Source organism: Oncorhynchus kisutch, linkage group LG11 (assembly GCF_002021735.2).
Source record: "Oncorhynchus kisutch isolate 150728-3 linkage group LG11, Okis_V2, whole genome shotgun sequence".
NCBI classification, from domain to species: domain Eukaryota; kingdom Metazoa; phylum Chordata; class Actinopteri; order Salmoniformes; family Salmonidae; genus Oncorhynchus; species Oncorhynchus kisutch.
In genome coordinates this window covers 34021017-34037187 of record NC_034184.2, presented here as the reverse complement: position 1 = coordinate 34037187, position 16171 = coordinate 34021017, and the positions used below count along the sequence as shown (strand labels likewise).

General features: G+C 41.4%; 1 protein-coding gene across 20 annotated transcripts in view; it reads left to right on the top strand.

The window, feature by feature from the left end:
* Positions 1-16171, top strand: part of LOC109899744 (pleckstrin homology domain-containing family A member 1) — a 36246-nt gene that overhangs the window by 13395 nt on the left and 6680 nt on the right. For 10 of the 20 annotated variants that reach the window (XM_031835664.1, XM_031835666.1, XM_020495240.2 and 7 more), the window contains 9 exons: positions 5722-5778; positions 6141-6186; positions 11794-11891; positions 12270-12401; positions 12644-12784; positions 12899-12967; positions 13438-13502; positions 13612-13675; positions 15272-15361. In XM_031835664.1, the coding sequence (XP_031691524.1) occupies positions 5722-5778; positions 6141-6186; positions 11794-11891; positions 12270-12401; positions 12644-12784; positions 12899-12967; positions 13438-13502; positions 13612-13675; positions 15272-15361 (762 nt within the window). Of the gene's footprint in view, positions 1-5721; positions 5779-6140; positions 6187-11793; positions 11892-12269; positions 12402-12643; positions 12809-12898; positions 12968-13437; positions 13503-13611; positions 13676-15271; positions 15362-16171 lie in introns of all 20 variants that reach the window. The other 10 variants (XM_020495230.2, XM_020495229.2, XM_020495234.2 and 7 more) reach the window with 2 other exon arrangements.

Sequence of the window (16171 nt, the reverse complement as noted above, 5' to 3'; positions counted from 1 at the left end):
TTTTATGTGCTCATTAATTCCAGTACGCACATAGCAAGAGGCTGTTGGTTAATGCTGTTTTTGTAGTGCACATGATGGTAGAGTTGAGGCAAATAATCATGATTTTATTCTGCCAGGTAAGCATATGCTACTTTGTAGTTAACATTGAACTGTTTTTGGGAAAGCCTTTCCATCTACCAGAAGATTTTTCATTAGCATCATCGCTAACGGCTACACAGTGGTAGCTGTGCACACCGTACATACACAGAGGGGGACTCGTTGCCACTTCAAAATGTTGCAGGAAATCCAAGTCACTGATGCATTCTGTTCATGTCTTATTATAAACTTTATTTTTATTTGTTAAGTTAAATAAATGTTTTAATATTGTTGAATTACATATTATTCTCTCGATTCCGTGATTCCGTCCGTGTTTTCCATTTTGCAGATTTTATATGGCCCCACATAAGTGTTCAATTGGGTTGAGATCTGGTGATAGACACACACCCTTTAAACCCCACCCCTTATACTCCTTTTAAGAAGGAAGTGGTCCAATGAAGCAGATGCTAAGCTACAGGACCAGCACAGACTGGAATATGTTCCTTGATTCATCTGATAACATTGAGGAGTTTAACACATCACTCATTGCCTTCTTTAAACCCCTAGAGCGGTGGTCACCAAACTTTTTGTGAGTAAAGATCACTTTCACAGACTAAATGCATAAAAAAAAAAAAAATAATAGTTCTGTAGGAATGTGCTTTGTGCAGTAGGCAGGCCTAATACATTATCACAGTATATTGGCTATATGCCTCGCCTGCCAATATTGTTCTTCTCAGACCATATTCTATTTCAAAACTAGAGCTTTGATAACAAAATAGATCACTTCAGGGCCTGACACTAACTTTTTTGTTTACAAATCTACCAGCCACAGATGGTTTACCAGCAAACATGTTTGTGCCATTATTACACCAAAAACAAAAAACAGATGAGCGTGCTTTGTAATGTTTCAAAAACAATACATGTATTACTAGTAAGCAGTTGCGACCCGCCATTCAGGGCAGGTGGGGCAGAGCCACCTGTTTTCAGCCACACCTGTTTAGCTAAAACAAATATATTTTTTGTTTCCTGTTTTTGCATGTTATTTTTGGTGTTAATACATGTCACATATCAGTTTGCAAACAATGTCAAAGTTAATAGCGCCACATACAAGTTAATAAGGCCAAAGACAACTATGGTCTCTTATTTTCTTTCTTAAGGCAGCTCCAAAATGGAGGTGTTTCAGCCTTGCTCAGTGCTTTCTGTTGTGGTGGGGCAGTCAGCAGAAAATACACAGCGTAGGGCTTTTCTTATGTTCTCTAGTTGTGCTGGAAATGGCTCAGTGTTCTGTCACTCTTGGGGACACTCAGCGCAAAATCTACAGGGAGAGGTAGAAAGTTCAAGCCCCTTGGGTGCTGCCATAGATTTATATTAGAAGTGTCCATCCAAGAAGGCTCAAGGTCATTGGCCACAGATAAAATGACATCAAATCACGTTATATCTACCGTAGCTTTGATTGGACTGATCATGTCAACATCATACTTTCAAAAGCTTAGCTAGGCAGCTAGACAAGCAGGCATCATCATGAATCAAGTCGACAATCTACTGGCAAATATTTTTCAATCTTTGTCATATGAAGAGAAATTGAAGATATAACGTATCGGTGCTCATCGATACGAGTTGGAAATCGCAAATAAAAAAATGATTGGTTTGGAAAGAATCGGTGGCTAACTGCAAATGTTGCAAAGCAATTACTAGCCTGCTATACGGGGAGAGGGTATGTGGTCCAAGTCTGGATTTTTTCCAAGCTTAAAAGGATAAACATGCAACACCATGGACCAGAAAAGGTTGAATACATTGACAGTATGGCCAATCAAGCATGACTTCTACCGCGCTCAAAACAAATGGAAACTTAGAACTGGGAAATCTCAGATTTCAGTGAGTTCAAGACAACAGAGTTCTGGGGGGAAAAGACTAGCTCTGACTGGGGAAATACGTTTTGAATGGTCATCCTACTTGGAATTCCAAGTGGGGAACTCGGGCCTCTTTCTAGAGCTGAAGATCATTGACATCATGATTCGACCTCGTTTTTTTTTCTGAGTTCCCAGTTGTCTTGAAAGCACCATAAATCCAGAGAACGCCAGACTTTGACAAAGTTTGATGACAAAATTTGACAACAAGAATGACTGCCGCGCCACCTTGTTCAAGTGAGCACCAAAAATCCAAAAATGAGTCCAAAAATGTCTTGTATGCTGATGCATAAATTATGTAATATGCCAGCGAGATATGTATACTGTAGCAAAGACAGTATTACTAAGTGTATGCTGTGTATTAAGCTGTTAATAGCCCATGTGCCTCAACCCAGTAATTTGGTCCCTTTCCCCCTCATAACTTAGCCTACTGTTTTGACTTGGTGGTGCACATGTTGTAAGAACTTCAATTATATGCCCCCTTTATTTATCCTATGGTACTGACTTTGTGTACAGGAGAATACTGTAAGAACGGCCCATGTTCTGAATTCTGATCAGCTATGTTTTTTTTAAAAGGCAGTAAATGAGGCTGAATTAACTGTTTCGCTGCCAGACAAGGTTCCGCTGATAGCCAGGTGTAGCAGTGGTAAGGATTCACACCATGGTGCTGAAAAGACAAGCAGCCTTACTGCTTGTTCTGTGCGTGATTTCCTGCAAGACAGGAATGTCAGTCTTCTGCCATGGCCAGAGAAGAGCCTGGATCTTAATCCCATTGAGCACGTTTGGGACCTGTTGGATAGGAGGGTGAGGGCTTGGGCCACCCCCAGAAATGTCCGGGAACTTGCAGGTGCCTTGGTGGAAGAGTGGGGTAACATCTCACAGCAAGAACTGGAAAATCTGGTGTAGTCCACGAGGAGGATATGCACTGCAGTACTTAATGCAGCTGGTGGCTACACCAGATACTGACTGACTTTTGATTTTGACCCCCCCCCCCTTTGTTCAGGGACACACTATTCCATTTTTGTTAGTCACATGTCTGTGGAACTTGTTCAGTTTATGTCTGTTGTTGAATCTTGTCATGTTCATACAAATATTTACACATGTTAAGTTTGATGAAAATAAACGCAGTTGACAGTGCGAGGACGTTACTTTTTTTGCTCAGTTTACTATAGTAGTAAAGGCCAAATTCAATATTTGATCAAATAATTTAACAATTTTTTAAATACCTAAATTGATCCTTAAATTCATAATCAAATATCCAAATTATCCATGGTTTGACCTTAAAACAATTCCAAATGTCAGCTTAGACTTTTAAGACTTAATAAGTGCATCAACAACGTTGTCCCCACAGTGACCATACAATACGTACAGTGCCTTCAGAAAGCATTCACACCCCTTGCCTTTTCCACATTTTGTTGTTACAAAGTGGGATTGAAATGGATTGAATTGTATTTTTTTTGTTGTCAACGGTATACACAAAATACTCTGTCCAAGTCGAAGAACAATTCTAACATCTGCTGTTTCCTGAAGTCCACGATCATCTCCTTTGTTTTGTTGATGTTGAGTGAGAGGTTATTTTCCTGACACCATACTCCGAGAGCCCTCACCACCTCCCTGTAGGCTGTCTCGTCATTGTTGGTAATCAAGCCTACTACTGTTGTCTTCTGCAAACTTGATGATTAAGTCGGAGGCGTGCATGGCCACGCAATCATGAGTGAACAGGGAGTACAGGAGGGGGCTAAGCACGCACACTTTTGGGGCCCCAGTGTTGAGGATCAGCAGGGTGGAGATGTTGTTTCCTACCTTCACCACCTGGAGGTGGCCTGTCAGGAAGTCCATGACCCAATTACACAGGGTGGGGTTGAGACACAGGGCCTCAAGCTTAATAATGAACAGCATGCTTATATAGGTATTTCTCATGTCCAGATGGGATTGTGCAGTGTGATGGCGATTGCATCGTCTGTGGACCTATTGGGGTGGTTAGCCAATTGAAGAGGGTCTAGGGTGACAGGTAAGGTGGAGGTGATGTGATCCTTGACTAGTCTCTCAAAGCACTTCATGATGACAGAAGTGAGTTCTATGGGGCGATTAGTTACCTTTGCATTCTTGGGTACAGGAACAATGGTGGCCATCTTGAAGCATGTGGGGACATTGAATATGTCCGTATACACACCAGCCAGCTGGTCTGCGCATTTTCTGTGGACTCGGCTTGGGATGCAGTCTAGGCTGGCAGCTTGTGGGGGTTTTACTCGCGTCGGCCACGGAGAAGGACAGCTCTCAGTCCTTGGTAGTGGGCTTCGTCTGTGGCACTATATCATCTCCATAGCGGGCAAAGAAGGTGTTTAGTTTGTCTGGAAGCAAGGTCAGGGTTCTGTGCAGGCCAGTTCATCTCGACAAACCTTTTCTGTGTGGACCTCACGCGGTGTTGTCATGCTGAAACAGGAAAGGGCCTTCCCCAAACTATTGCCACAATGTTGGAAGCATGGAGGAGTCTAGAATGTCATTTTATGCTGTAGCGTCAAGATTTCTCTTCACTGGAACTAAGGGGCCTAGCCCGAACCATGAAAAACAGCCCCAGACCATTATTCCTCCTCCACTGAACTTTACAACTGGCACTATGAATTCGGGCAGGTAGCGGTCTCCTGGCACTGCTCCAGAGTCCAATGGCGGCGAGCTTTACACCACTCCAGCCGACGCCTGGCATTGCACGTGGTGATCTTAGGCTTGTGCTCAGCCATGGAAATCCTTTTCATGAAGCACCTGACAAACAGTTAATGTGCTGATGTTGCTTCCAGAGGCAGTTTGGAACTCGGTAGCGAGTGTTGCATCCGAGGACATAAATTTTACGCGCTTTAGCACTTGGTGGTCCTGTTTTGTGAGTTTGTGTGGCCTACCTTTTTGCGGCTGAGCCGTTGTTGCTCCTAGACTTTCCAATTCACAATAACAGCACTTACAGGTGCAGCTCTAGCAGGGCAAAAAAATTTACAAACTGACTAGTTGGTGTCATCCTATGATGGTGCCGTGTTGAATGTCACTGAGCCCTTGTTTGTTGATGGGGATTGAAAGACTGTGTAGTCACTTTTTTATACACAAATAGCCAAATCCACTAATTTGAAGTGGTGTCCACATACTTTTGAATATATTGTGTAGCTACCTCAATTACCCCAGCACATTGACTCAGTACTGTTACTCCCTGTATATAGCCATGATATTTTTACGCATAATTGTTATGCGAAATGGCCCCGCTTAATGTCAAAATTGTTGTTTTTGTTCAAATGTTTTGCGCTTGTAATGCATCATAATGCATCTTTGAAAAATAACTATGACATACCTAATGAATAAAACACGACTTTGGTGACACCCCCCTGTGTATTTGGAACTTTTGGAAATGAAGCTCCTCCTCCCTGTGCCAGCGCTACAATCTTTACAGACTTAGCGAGTGTGCTATAAGTTATTCATGCCTTTTGCGGAGAGTGAATAATTCCTCCATGTTCATTTAATAGAGAGAGAATCTAAGTTCAATCAGAATCTTAATAACCGAACAATGTAGCTTAAATCCACTTTTGTTCTCATTTTTTGTTGAAGTTCCCTCGTAACCCACTGTCTCTTATTTAGAATACCCCAAATGCATAATATGAGAGCACCCCACATATAAGGTCATGGTTTGCATCAGGGTTTATAACAATTTACAGTATTCAATGCTGTATAATAGTTCCTCACCTAACTATTTCCCAAATAGAACCTGCCCATTGGTGCGGACTGTGTTGGCTCACTCAAACTCACATACATCTCCAAGGTAAGAGATTTACCCATGAATTTGCACATCATTGATTTTATACAGTCTCGATAGGTGCTTGTTGAAAAAAGGGATATTAATATACACTGAGTAAACCAAACATTAAGAACATCTTCCTAATATTGAGTTGAAGCCCCCCCCCCCCCCCCCCCAGACACAAACCAATGTGCCTGGTATTTAATATTTCTTTAACCTGGCTTCTTCCCCTCATCTACACTGATTTGAAGTGGATTTAACATCAGTAAGGAATCATAGCATTCACCTGGTCACTCTCATGGAAAGAGCAGGTTTTAAAAATTCTCTGTGTACGTTCACTGTGAGCAGTCGTTAATTGTGGTTTTTGTACTTCTCTTGCCTCGTAGGTCAGCGACGCCACTAAGCAAAGACCAAAGGCGGAGTTTTGCTTTGGTAAGATTGTTTTGAGAATAACTATTCTCTTTCCTCTGCTCAATTCATATGGAAATGTTTGCAACTTGGCCGGGCTTTTTATGACCTCTTCAGTATTTATAACCCATAGCCACAGATTCTGTAAACTTAGTTCTAGATTTATTTATCTTGCTCCTTTGCACCCCAGTATCTCTACTTGCGTATTCATCTTCTGCACATCTACCATTCCAGTGTTTAATTGCTATATTGTATTAACTTCGCCACCATGGCCTATTTATTGCCTTACCTCTCTTATCTTACCTCATTTGCACATACTGTATATATACTTTCTACTGTATTATTGACTGTATGTTTGTTTATTCCATGTGTAACTCTGTTTTGTATGTGTCAAAACTGCTTTGCTTTATCTTGGCCAGGTCACAGTTGCACATGAGAACTTGTTCTCAACTAGCCTACCTGGTTAAATAAAGGTGAAATAATAAAAAATGAAATAAAGTTTATTTGGCCATGGGCTCTTTTTCCCCAGTTGTGTTAAGCTGAATTGGCCAAATGATGAATACATATGGGGGTAGCTGAGTCCATGTTTCTGTCCAGCAATACATTCATATCTTTTCAGGATTGACAACGACCATCTGTCTGCCCTGACAGATGCCACTATGTACACAAGGCTAGAGTGTTTAGATTAACTTGAACCTGAGGGAGGAATGCATACTTGCCCTTCTCTCACCTCTGCATGCTTTCCCCTTGGCATGCTAAGGACATCCCTGCTTAGGTTCAACAGAGGTATGCAGGGTAGCAGCTGACCAGGGTACTTACTGTATAAGGTCCCTTCTTGCCCTCTTGGTTTATCTGGTTCAGGTGTGTGTGTGTGTGTGTCAGCATTTAAAGACGATTTTATGGTCATTCCGGCATCTGCATTGGCTGTACAGCATTTACTGCGATGTGGCCTCCGTAGAAGTCAGGGCATTCATACTACTAGTGCTTTGTGGTGCAGAGCTGTTGTCACAGATGTGAGTTTGTGTTTATACAGGACGTACAGCCCCACCTACCGTCAACCAATCATGTCAGTGTGCAGCTATACAGAGCCCTCCGCATTGCTAAAACATTTGGGAGGTGCACAGCCATGAAGTACGGAGCTTGATTTGGCCTTCACAAGCCTGCAGAGGTTCCGCAGTTGCGTCGCACCCTCTGTGCGTCGCACCTCTCTCTGCATAAATTGGCTTTTAGACTTGGGGGGTATACCTTATGGCGGCATATTTGGAAATAGCCACTGTATGTTTATTTTTTTAAATATTTTTTTCCAATAATGTCAATACCGTTAACTATTTATTTTTGAAGTTTTTTTAAAAACATTTGAATATTTGTAACTACTTTCTAACCTCTTAAATGTGAAATCCCACGTTTGGGGGACTTGCGCTGTTCTGGTACCGGTTCTGACCGACATCTTTGCTTATAAATTGAGCGATAGCCCTGGTTCCCAACAGACACAGTAGTGTAACATTTTTTTTTATCCCGTGTGACGTAGGATGTGAGATCTGAAACCACTTGTATCTGGGATGTCCCTCGTACCATTTAATTCGCTCTTCCGACTTTCCATCAACTCTTGGCTGAACTCCCCACTGACAAAGCACATGCGTGCAATCCTTACAATGTAATGCAGTAGGAGAGAGTGGTTTCATCACTAGCATATTCAGAGATTGATTTATAGCCATTCATCTAAAATAAATCAGATTACAAAAAAATAAAAATAATAATAATATATATATATATATATATATATATATATATATATATATATATACACATATATATATATATATATATATATATATACATATATATATACATATATATATATATACATATATATATATATATATACACATATATATATATATATACACATATATATATATATATATATATATATATACATATATATATATATATACACATATATATATATATATACACATATATATATATATATATATATATATATATATATATATATATATATATATATATATATATATATATATATATATATATATACACATATATATATATATACACATATATATACACATACACTTTTAGGTCAATATTAATGGGATGAAAGGTGAGTTCCTAGCAAGTTCAGGAAGCCAAGCTAGAGCTCTGTGAGCCGTTCACAGCGATGGGGGCAGACGTTTTGATCAAGAGAGAACATTTTCAATGTTTCTTTAACACTTAACATACAAATATGTATTTTGCAGTTATAAGGAAGTATAATAATAATAATAATTTTATAATTTGATGACACTATATTTATAAAGCATACAAGTCCGTTCAAGCCTTGTTCATACAGTTTTGTTGAATAGGATATGCATCATAAAATATTTCATATTATACTTGAACTTGTGTCCTCAAAAGTGACTACTCCTCAGCAGTTTAACATTTTCTTTTTCACAGAAAGATGAGATTTGAACCTTTTTTTATTTGAGTATGCAGCATTACTAGTTATTGTTTATGGCCATCTCATTATAAACAACTTTTGGGGGTTACGCAGATTTACATTTAACTGGTTTTATGTAAATACCTGCAGTCCTCTTGTGCAATACGTTAGGAGATACATTTTCAATTTGAAGCTTACCAGTAGTCCCCAGTTAGGTGATGTTTGTTTTAAAAGCACACAACGACGAGAGAGCCTTGTGAGTCACTCACTGTTGTGCAGTACACGCCAGGTGATTTTAGTTACAGTATGGAATTCACAACTAAATGTTTGCCAGATAAATATTTTTTAACATTAAGTTAAGTCTGAAATGTGCTAAATGCTTTGCAATTGTGCATTTTTGGTTTGATCATTTAGTAGCTAGTTGACTGTCTAGCGAAGGGGTTAGCTTCTTCCAAAATCAAGCTTCACTTGAGAGAGAGAATCCCCAATGTTTGTTTTGTACATGAAACGGCATATAACATTTTTTTATTATTTGTATAGCTTTATAAGCTGGCATATATGTCCTTAAAATAGGTCAGTGGATCAGTGGGGTTTGAAAATAGTGCACCTGTGTTGAGTTTCGGTATTTCCGAATATCTTGGTGGCACAAGGTTGGTATGACAATCTGGATACCGCCTAAGCCTAGTCGTGGCTCTGATGCTGCTGTGTGACTCAACCACACACGTTTTTTGTGTGTGATTGCAGCTGTGAGTCAGATCTTAGACGACCTCTCCCAGCTTGTTATTCACTTCTATTGATAACCCCCACCACCTTTGGTACACACCTCTTCAGCCAGACTGTGTTGGTACAGCTTAAAGTGGGGTAAATTGTTTGTGGTAACATGGCATACACACCCCTGTCAGATACCATTTTAGCACATTTAGATTAATTGCCTAATCTTATTTTATTCCATGGTCTACTTGTCTCAGTATGTTTAACAAAATGCCCATGCCATGTCTGCCTGTTACTGATTCTCTCCCACTCATTGAATCACTCATTTATTCCACAGCATTAATGTTCAATCAATGGTGATGTTCTCTCTCCTTTCAGTTTCTATCACTGTGGGACTTGTGTGGACATGACTTGTGAGAAGGACTCTAAAGTGCAACCATTTTATTATCAAATATTTTGCTGTGCCAGATAACCTTTGTAATGATTAGGCTTCGCTGTACCGCTGTTTCTCAGTGCCCTAGAGCACAGATTCGTGACCATGGTGGTTGCACCATTACTACAGAGAGCCACTTGTCTCAAAAGTTGTCACCCATATTACCGGCATAACGTTTTTTTCCTTCTATTGCGCGCTGGTCTGGATGCATCTCTGTTGGTGGGTCGCATTTTACATTATTAAACTGTCGCAGGCTGTTCCAAAACCACTTGCGGGCCATTAACACCTTGTCAGTCATGTTATCTCTAGTCCTGCAGATGAAATAATTGTTCCTTTTTATGATGCAAGTATCAAGCTTGGTACACTAATACAGGATACCTTCAGGCACATTTGAAAGATTGGAGGCAGTCAACCGGATTTCCTGTTGGAAGAAAATAGGTTAAAACGGAGAGAAGGCGGCGAAGTTAGAGGGATAATAAGAGCCCAAAATCTGTCTTCTCCAGCAGGTGCTGTTTTTGTATTGACGGTCAATGAGTGTCGAATTTGGATAAAACATTTTATGGCTTATTTGCTACGTGTGGCTTATTTGATTGTATAGATATTTTATAATGCTTAGGTTGTTATGAGTGTACTGATTTAACTTTGAGAAGAAACACTATCAGAATTGTGCCTTTTGTTCACAAGCGTGTAGCCCTCATTGGCCCACCTGATCTTGCCTCCGCCCGACTGTTTTCCATTTTTGAATAAATGTATTTTCAATGTTAGAGCGGTATCTGGTCAATATAATGGGTAATCTGTGGGTAAATCATCCCAAACAATATTTAAATTAATTTGTCATTTTATCTAGGCTTGGGCGGTATCCAGATTGTCATACACTATATATTCAAAAGTATGTGAACACCCCTTCAAATTAGTGAATTCGGCTCTTTCAGCCACACCTGTTGCTGACGTGTATAAAATTGAGCAACCAGCCATGCATTCTCCATAGACAAACATAAAATGGGTTTCTATGGCCAAGCAGCTTCACACAAGCCTAAAATCATCATGTGCAATTCCAAGCGTCGGCTGTAGTGGTGTAAAGCTCTCTGGAGCAATAGAAACTTGTTCTCTGGAGTGATGAATCACGCTGAGAGAGAGACTTAGTGATGATGGTGTTTAAGTTGTGCTTGGCCATGCAGTCATGGGTGTACATGGAGTACAGGAGGGGACTAAGCACTCACCCCTGAGGGGCCCCCGTGTTGATGATCAGCATGGCAGAGGTGTTGTTGCCTACCCTTACAAACTGGGAGTGGAGGGAGGTCTTTATTACTGGGGTCTTGATTGAGATTGTGTCATCTGTTGGGGCGGTATGTGAATTGGAGTGGGTCTAGGGTTTCCGGGATGATGGTGTTGATGACCAGCTTTTTAAAGCATTTCATGGCTACCGGCATGAGTGCTACGGGCAGTAGTCATTTAGGCAGGTTAACTTAGCTTTCTTGGGCACATGAACTATGGTGGTCTGCTTGAAACTTGTAGGTATTACAGACTCGGTCAGGGAGAGGTTGAAAATATTGGTGAAGACTATTGCCTGTTGGTCCGCGCATGCCCGTCTGGTAGGCTCGGCTATAATGTAATTTAACACATTGATCAGAAGGGGAGAAGGCGAAAAGTAGAGGAAGTTGGGGATTAAATGATTAAGAGATAACGATATATGGAGACAGGAGTGCTCTCTGTGCCGGAATCAGGAATTGACCTAAAAACCCTTTGTGATTGACAAGTGCGTGTGTGATTTGTGATGCCTCCAGCCCTTTTTTGTTAACATTGGAGATGAATGGTCATTACAAAGGGGATGGGTAGGGCTGCTGATGGCTTTGATGCCATTTTCCACTCTCATAAAATGGACCCAATGCTCCTGCTATGCCTCGTCTTATTCGTAACAGCAGACAATCCTCTTTCTTCCCTCTCAACCAAGCTCTAATTAAGCTACAGTGTTTTATGTTGTCAACTTTTGAGTTGGGTCACTCACTATTGTCTTCTCTTTCTTGGCCTTTCCCTTCCTATTTCTCAGTCATCAATGCTGGCATGAGGAAATTCTTCCTCCAGGCCAATGATCAGCAGGACCTGGTGGAATGGGTGAATGCTCTCAACAAGGCCACCAAAATCACTGTGAGTCTCACTCAATTCTGCACTGTCTTCTATTACTAAGGACCTGAAGACCCAGCCTAGTCCTCTTTAGAAAACAATGATTTCCTGTTCATGACTGAATATTTCCTGTTAAAGTGAGTAAGAACTCAAGATTTCACTTGTGTGTGTGAGTCAGAGAGTGACTCAGGATGGTGTATTTTTGGTAGACCTTTTTGCCCTTGATTTGGGGGAGCTGTGCAGTACTCCCACTCTAATCTTGGAATCTCTCCAACCTCAAAAAGGGCTAGAAACAGGAGAGGATGTCTGCAGAAGTGATTAACCAACATACACAGAAACAGTCACAGAATCGAGGTCTACTGTACATGTTATGAATGTTTGTCACACTGTTTTCTCTTGCAGGTGCCAAAGTCATGTAATGCCCAACAGAATGTGGAGAACCAGAAAGCTCTTCTGGACATCCTGGGACCCAAGAAGCAGGTCTCCTACAGGACTGACATCATTGGGGGAGTTCCCATCATCACCCAGACGCAGGTAGCCAAGGCTAGCCGCCCTACCTATCCCTAACCCTAGCTAGTTGCATGTCAATAGAGTTGCAGTTGATAGTTTGAGCATCTACAGTCCTTTAGGGTCCTTCTTTAGACATAATGACTTATGTCTACCCCCATAACTCGGCCTCACTAGATATTGCCTTACCTAGTCAGCCTCTTATAAGTTGTAAATTTAACTGAGATGTTGTGGATGTAAATCACCTTTGGTGTATTTCCCTCCAACAGCAGGAAGGGGGAGAGGGCCAGGAGGGTTCGGAGCGTGAGTTGCTGCGGAGGTCGTACAGCCAGCTGCCATACTTCCTGGGCAGGCCGACCCAGGACCGGGCGGTCATCAAGTCTGGATACTGTGTGAAGCAGGGAGCTGTGGTGTGTGTAATGGACTATGGTGTGGTACAGTGAGAGGCTCTGAGTTTGGGGTACTTTAGGTTAAAGTATGAGGCCATGAGTATGAGGAAGTAAATTGCAATTTTTTTCCCCCAGATGAGAAATTGGAAAAGAAGATATTTCTTACTGGAGGATAACACCATGAGTTACTTCAAATCAGATCTGGTAAGCAATTTTCATTAACACTGGAAAGAATACCGGAATGACTTATTACACGCACTCACACACTCACACTGGGTTTGTCCTCTTGTCCTGACACGCTCCACCTCAAGTCCTTGGAATCTTGTGCCATTGCTACACATGTCCTAGCATGCCCCTGTCTCTGTGCCCTACCACACGCACACACACACACACACACACACACACACACACACACACACACTCCACAAAGCACTTCCATGCTTGCCTATATTTTGCACCAGCATGTGTCTATTTGGTGTGGACAGTCTTTCTCCCTTGTCTTCCAAATATACTGTATCAATAAGGTCTTGAAAGTTGGTTTTACTCAACAAAGATGGTTCCTAAAGACTGTGGAGCAAGTGTCATAGCACACGTTATAGCAGTATGTTATACATTTTGGGCTCTTTTAAAATGTTATTTTTCATTTTCTTGAACCGCTCCCCCTCTCTCTTCAGGAGAAGGAGCCTCTGAGAATGATTCCATTGAAGGAGGTCCACAAAGTTCAGGAGTGCAAACAGAGGTACTACACAACTCTCAACATTGTCATGGTAGAACATAGCCTCTACATCTACCTACATTTGGCATGTAGCCAACTTTGATTTTGATCACTGTTGGATTTGTATTTCCAGTGACATCATGATGAGGGATAATCTCTTTGAGGTCGTCACCACTTCTAGGACTTTTTACATCCAGGTGAGAAGAGACCCAACATCTTTTTACCAACACACTATTACATAATGTCTAAATCAGGGATGGGCAAATTTGGTGGGGCCACAAAAAATCTGAACTAATGATGAGGGGCTGGAGTGGCCGCTGGCGTACCACCCGGGGGACCCACAACCATACACTGGCTGAATTCAGTCGATGATAGGACATAGACAAGTTGTAAATACAACAACATGTACTGATATTTTATCATACAAAAATTGAGATGTATGGTCTGTTTACATATATTTTAAAGGCTATTTATACAGAAAATGTGTAAAACCAGTACAAACTGTATTTATGAGTATACGACAATGTTTTAGGTTGACAAATTATATTACGCAATTTCTGATATCTCCTGCATAAATAAAATCAGGATTTTGCCTCTACAGCCATTCATTCCAGTTAGACTGGTTTGATATTCTCCCTGACTAATATGTCTGCCATTTTCACCCCATTCTGGAACTTGGAGGGTTTATGACATAGATTCTATTAAATTACCAGAGGGTCTATGGTCGTCCCCCTTTGGGCAAATTGAGATATCACGTGTGACCTAATACATTTCAGTTAATTACGATAGCTCCTGCCTTGGGCCAATCAGTGTATTTTTGTAAATGCTGGCGCTCTATGGTAAGACGCATAATTTACCCAAATTTCATCAGAATCGGTCCAGTGCTGTCTGAGATATCACGTACAGCGACAGGTCCACAGTTCCCTCCCCGATTTCACCTTGGGGGACAATTCGCAGTTTTACAGCTCATTTCCTGCAATTCTACACATTTTGACATAGGGTGCAGAGAAATGTTTGCATTTTTAGGCTAATTTCCTGCAATTCTATACATTTTGCCCTGCCCTCTGCCATGTTACTATAATATCTGAGTGAGAGTGATTTAAAATCATTGGGGCCCCACCGGTCAGTAATTCAACCATGATTACGACAAGTTTAGATAGCTAGCCAGACTAATTTTCCAATCCCCCCCAAAAACATTGCTGACATGGGCTAATTGAGTGATAATGAATCGTGTTCTGAAAGCAGCTCTGCACTGGTCACTAGCTGGCACAGCCACAAAGTCATATAGTCTGATTTTAAACCTACCCTTAACCACACTGCTAACCCTAATGCCTAACTTCAAATTAAGATCAAAAAGCTCATTTTAGTTTTCATGAATTTTTTGGGTAATTTTATAGGTAATTTTGATTTAGCAGAAGGCCTATCGAAGGGAATATCGCTCAGTTCTCCCTCCAGGACAAGACTTGGAGGGAGACAATAAATGTAAACCTGTGACTGACATAACACAAAAAAAAACTGCTGATGCACAACTACATTTCAAAATCGCACCTTGTGTATTCTACTATTGTAACTCAACCGTAAATTGAGAACCCCAATAATGTTTTGAAATATATTTTGGGGAAATTGATCCACAGGCTGGCAGCCAGTTGCCCGTCTCTGGTGTAGATTAATGTCAAGAATTTTACCCCTTCGGTATATTTCTTTCCCTCACCCACTTTACTATTTGCCCCTTATCCCCACTCCCTTCCTCCACCCCCCTCTCTCATCCTCCCCCGTCTCCTCTTTCTTTGCAGGCTGACAGTCCAGAGGAGATGCACAGCTGGATCAAGGCTGTCTCTGGTGCCATTGTAGCCCAGCGGGGACCTGGGAGATCGGCAGCCACAGTATGTAACCACCCAGCAGGCCACTGGGTTTATAGGGCTACTGCATGCGCTGTCACTTCTGGCGAGTCTCCTGTCTCTCTGGCCCTTAGTAGCAACACAAACTGATCTGATCTCCATTTGTTTCACGTGTTCATGGCAGCCCAAGCCAAGAACGATGGCTCAGACACACACCACACACACAAACAGTGAGGATGCAGGGAGGAGTGAAAAGTATGTCACATTCTGTACTGACTGCAGAGGGTAGAGGTTGGCATCCTCACCCGGGTCCCCCTTCTACTGTAGGTGTTTGCCCTCTTCGTGGCATTGCATATGCAATCGCCACATCGGGGTTTCCATTAGAAAACTGTGGCACCGGACATTTGACCGGCAGCATTTTAATTTACTGGACATTTGAGAAATGTATCCATTGGGTGCGTAACCTGATAAGGGCGTCCACCCACTGTGCTCAAAATGACAGATCACATTTAGATGATGGTAATTCATCTTAACGGAACATGCAAGTCAAGGATGCAACGACGACTTCTGTTGTGCGTTTGAAGATGTTAGAATAACTGTCCACATGTACTTTTCCTCAGCCAACAAGACGAGTAATGAACAGCAACATCACTATGTCCCCTCTACTATCCCCCGTAGTAGAAAAGTGTACCTATTCTATTGTTCAGCTTGTCGTTTTGTGCGAGAAAGAAATGGCGTATTCCAAACAAACTCTGGGACAGTTGTGGGAGGATACATCAATATTCATGTAGCCTAGACTACATCAAAAACATTTTAAAAAAGCAATGAGGCTGATGCAACAGAGCAGAACATTTA